The 4489-nt window shown below is 32.7% G+C and overlaps 1 protein-coding gene across 1 annotated transcript in view; it reads left to right on the forward strand.

The window, feature by feature from the left end:
* Positions 1-3003: 3003 nt before the first annotated feature.
* LOC107708828 (solute carrier family 25 member 33-like) overlaps positions 3004-4489 on the forward strand; it is a 9589-nt gene continuing 8103 nt past the window's right edge. The window contains exon 1 of the mRNA XM_016513161.1: positions 3004-3159. Coding sequence (XP_016368647.1) covers positions 3119-3159 — 41 coding nt within the window. The 5' untranslated portion in view covers positions 3004-3118. The remainder of the gene's footprint in view (positions 3160-4489) is intronic.

Genomic DNA, 4489 nt, shown 5'->3' on the forward strand with positions numbered 1-4489 from the left:
CTGTAGGCTATGTCTGAGTCGAATCATATATTTTCCTGTGTCAAATCCTATGGTCAAATCAGACTGAACGGATAATTCCGGTTGTTTTGGGAAGTGTAAATATCACCAAAATATGGTCAAATATGAACGGAAAATTATCATTGTCGTTGTGGATAAAAACGAATGAAATATCCCGATATTCTAAAAACGTTAAAAATAGAATAATAGTATTGTTTTATAAAACAATCTTGTGTTTTTTTTAAACAGTCTAACATTTTCAAAACAGAGAACGAGTGTCTTTCTCACGTCTTGCTATGTCACATGTTTCTCCTGTGTCGCAGATTTCCCAGAATCTAAAACCGTGCTACTGCTATTTATTTATGTATTTATTTATTTATTTACGGAACAAATAATATTTACAACAAATATACAAGAAGGGATCATTTAAAAAAATACACAATAATATACCAGATAGTCTACAGAAGAAAATAAATAAGTTAAAAAGAAGATAGATAGATAGATCACAACTGATCACAATTTTCTGTGCAGATTTTCTCGTTTTTTTTTCTTTAGTCCTTTTATTATTTTGTTTAATTTGTTGCGTAGGTCTATGATGCCTTGTGCTTGTATTTATTGCTCTTATTGCAATTTATTTATTTATGTCTGTGTTAACTACTTTTGTACTGATACGGTAAATAGCCTGTGTCATCTTTTCCAAAATAATAATAATAATAAATAATTTAAACAAATAAAAAGGGATCATTTAAAAAAATACACAATAATATACCAGATAGTCTACAGAAGAAAATAAATAAGTTAAAAAGAAGATAGATAGATAGATCACAACTGATCACAATTTTCTGTGCAGATTTTCTCGTTTTTTTTTTCTTTAGTCCTTTTATTATTTTGTTTAATTTGTTGCGTAGGTCTATGATGCCTTGTGCTTGTATTTATTGCTCTTATTGCAATTTATTTATTTATGTCTGTGTTAACTACTTTTGTACTGATACGGTAAATAGCCTGTGTCATCTTTTCCAAAATAATAATAATAATAAATAATTTAATTGAGAGGTTAATTGAGAATAGCAAGCATTTTCTCATTCTTAATAGGCATATGAGAAATACATTTATTTATACAATATTTCAATGCATTTAAAATGATGTATACAATATTTATTAAAATATATTCAAGAACATATCAGTGAACATTCCACTTAATTACATGTATGTGTCTTGAATAAATATTGGCACTTGTGTCATTATAACCATGAAATTCATATTCTGTATTGCTTTAGCTGGCAGCACCATTGCACATACCTGCTTATGTAATAAAAGCGGTCTGTTGCCTGTTGTGTACCTTTGGTGGATCCAAAAGGCAAAACTCTGACCATGAAGGTCATGAACTCTCTGAACTCAGTAGCATAAATCTGCCGGAATTTGGAACAGAATCAAACCCCAGGACATCTCAGTCATTTTATATTTGATATTCCCTTGGAGAGATATGCAGGTAATTTAAGCTAATATTAGATCCATGCTGTCTCATCTGAGGTTTTCAGAAGATAGAATTCATATGTGACAGTAATATCACTTGCCAAGTCATGTTATGTAAGTAAAGTGTTTTGCCAAGACTGTCTGTCATTAAAATTAATGTAGCCAAAAAAAGGCATGTGACCAGAAACACCCACAGAAGAACTGTCAACACGGTAAAGTAACTATAATTAAGTCTTATTTTTTTAATAAGTCTTATATTTAGGAATTTAAATTTAGTACATTAAATGTGTTGTGAACAATCAGAATTGAAAAAAAAAAAACAATATTTAAACAAAGCAGTTAAACAAAAACAGAGCAGAAGTGGTGGTGATAGTTTCACTATCTGCAAGGCAAGGTAAATATATCTGGAATAACTAGTCCTACAGGATGTCTATATGAGTCAACCATAAATATTTACTGCAGCCTTAAAATGAAAACAATAGAGAACTTTAAGTGTTTTTCTGTAGGGCGTTTATTATTAACCAGTGGATATCTTCAACAAGATGATGATAGTGCTACGTTTCTTGTTTTTCTTTTTTCTTTTTGGTTATCCAGCATAATTAGTAAACACAGTGCAGTGTCAACAACTCTCAATGACCCACTTATCAGTACATAGTTAATAGGTGTGCTGTTAGATTTTTGTACCTCCCTCCCCTCACACACCCCCTCTTCTCATAGGCTGCTTCGCTCTTAGCAGCTTGTCTGTCCAATTATGTTTTTTTACATGCCTGAGTGCTGGATATGGTATCATATTCACTCCACAATTAACAACAGATATGCTGTAGGAGTCTCCACCATTTTAGTTTGTCTATTTTGGCAAATTATGCATTAGAGTGCTCTTTAGGGAAAAAAAATACATTTTGCATTTGCAAAAAATGAATTATATTTACATTAAAGAATTAAGCACGTGGCACTGCAGAAATGAATTAAATTCATGAAAAAAATGACTAAATAAAAATTATTGACTGTGTTTTTTATGTATTTAACCTGTTAGGTTAAATACACTGTAAAATGTTACATATGATATTAAATAGCTAAATATACTTAAGATTCATGTACCTCTAGATATAAAAATCCCAATAGCTATTAATTTCAAATCAAAACAAAAAGTTTAAAACTTAGGCTACAGGGTTCATTGACTCTCCAAGTTTCATGTTCACGAATACAGGATATTATTAATTATATTAAATATAGGAAATAGGCTATAGAATATAGGAAAAGATTTATTAAATTTGCATTTTAAAGTAGTTTTGGATTAAAGAACTGTAGAACCATATGGAACTATACAGCTTAAATAAATTCACTCGATAAAAATGATTGACTATTGCGAATTTATCCGTATTTAACCTTTTATATATTGCAGAATGTCACACCTGATATTCTGCAGCAGTTTAATTTTACACTTTTGTTTGTGCATAAACCGATGGCGTGACGTCATGGACAACACCCCCGGCCAGCCCCTGTGACGTGGGTTCAGGGTACTTATCCGGGTTTAAAGCTAAAGCTAAAGAAGCCGGTTGTCGAGCATCGTCAGGCCGCTGGCCTAAGCGACTACGTTTAGTTTTTATTTTAAGTCTAACGTTTTTGTGAGGTACGATGGCTCTTTGAAATGGCGCAGAAAGACACGCTGTTACATCTCTTCGCAGGGGGGTGAGTGGAAATGACTTTTATATTCATATGAAACCGAGGATGACGGTCCCCAGACTGGAAGGTCGATAGCAGCTTTAAACGTAATGCGGCGACTTGTCTAATGTCACACTCATCTCAGAAGAGAAGACTGTTTTTCTCTTATCAATATCTCTTCTGTGATATTTTGAAGATGAGTTCAAATTAAGACAGCTCTTGTTAGCTTTTAGCTAGCGGTGAAACTAGCCAGCGCAGCATCCAGTCACACGACCGAAGCGTTTTAGATTACGTTTAAATACGCGAGCGTGTTTAGTGCTCAAATGACATTATTATATAGATAAGTTGATAATACTTTTATTAACTGTTGTAAAATGTTGCCTGGTGAGTAAAAACTTTATTTAGGTCTAGCCTGTCAAAGACAGAGCAGTGTGTTGCATTACGTAATTATGTCATGAGCCACGAGAGACGAGACGAGGTTCATCTCTCGCGAGCTCTTCATGGGCTGCTATTCAAATTGAAATATATGCATATGCATGTGAAATGTTGATTTATGAAATTACTAAATAATCGTCATTCGCAGAGCTAGTTTGCACCTTTGTATATTTAAATAGAAGCGTCTTGCTTTACATAAATGCATCCAATGTCATTCCGCGGTTATTTACGTCCCGCGACCCGTATTTGATATCAGTACTTATCTACTACTCCTTGAAGACTACTATTGATTTATTGGTGTCATTTTGCACTCGTGAATGTCATACTTTCTCGAGAACGCGCCTGTGTTTTGTGCGCATTTCAATGCGTTGTCTTTGCGCAGGCTGCTCAATTGCCACCTGCTAGTAAAATGTAGCTGGAGAAGTGCTTGCTTCTTTCAAGGACAGAGAGCTTCATACTCGTGTCAAGAATGCAAAAGCATGTGTACTAGACTAGAGAGTAATGAATGTAGGTGAACGTGTGACTGCTTTTTTTAAAAAGTACATTTGAAGTGCATGTGTTGTTAGTATAAGATTGTAAGATTTAAGAAGTGTTTGAAATGGGGTTGAAATAAAAAGTAATTCAGTCTTTTTTTCATGTATACAAACCCATTAATACGATTTGTGAAATTATGAAGTGATTTTGTAAAGTCGAAATATTGCACAATAATTAAATAATAGCGTTTTAGTTATTGTACTGTTGGCAAAACATTTGACAGATTTTTTTTCCAAAGTATTTTAGTTTGTATTATTTGGAGTGTATTTTTTTTCTTTATTAGGATATAATAAAAAAACATTCTTTGATTAAAATGTATTGTATAGTGCTCATAATAAATATAATTTATTGTCAAAATAAATGCAGCAGCTTTGCAGAACACACACAT

Source organism: Sinocyclocheilus rhinocerous, unplaced genomic scaffold (genome assembly GCF_001515625.1).
Source record: "Sinocyclocheilus rhinocerous isolate Xijiao unplaced genomic scaffold, SAMN03320098_v1.1 scaffold1406, whole genome shotgun sequence".
NCBI classification, from domain to species: Eukaryota; Metazoa; Chordata; class Actinopteri; order Cypriniformes; family Cyprinidae; genus Sinocyclocheilus; species Sinocyclocheilus rhinocerous.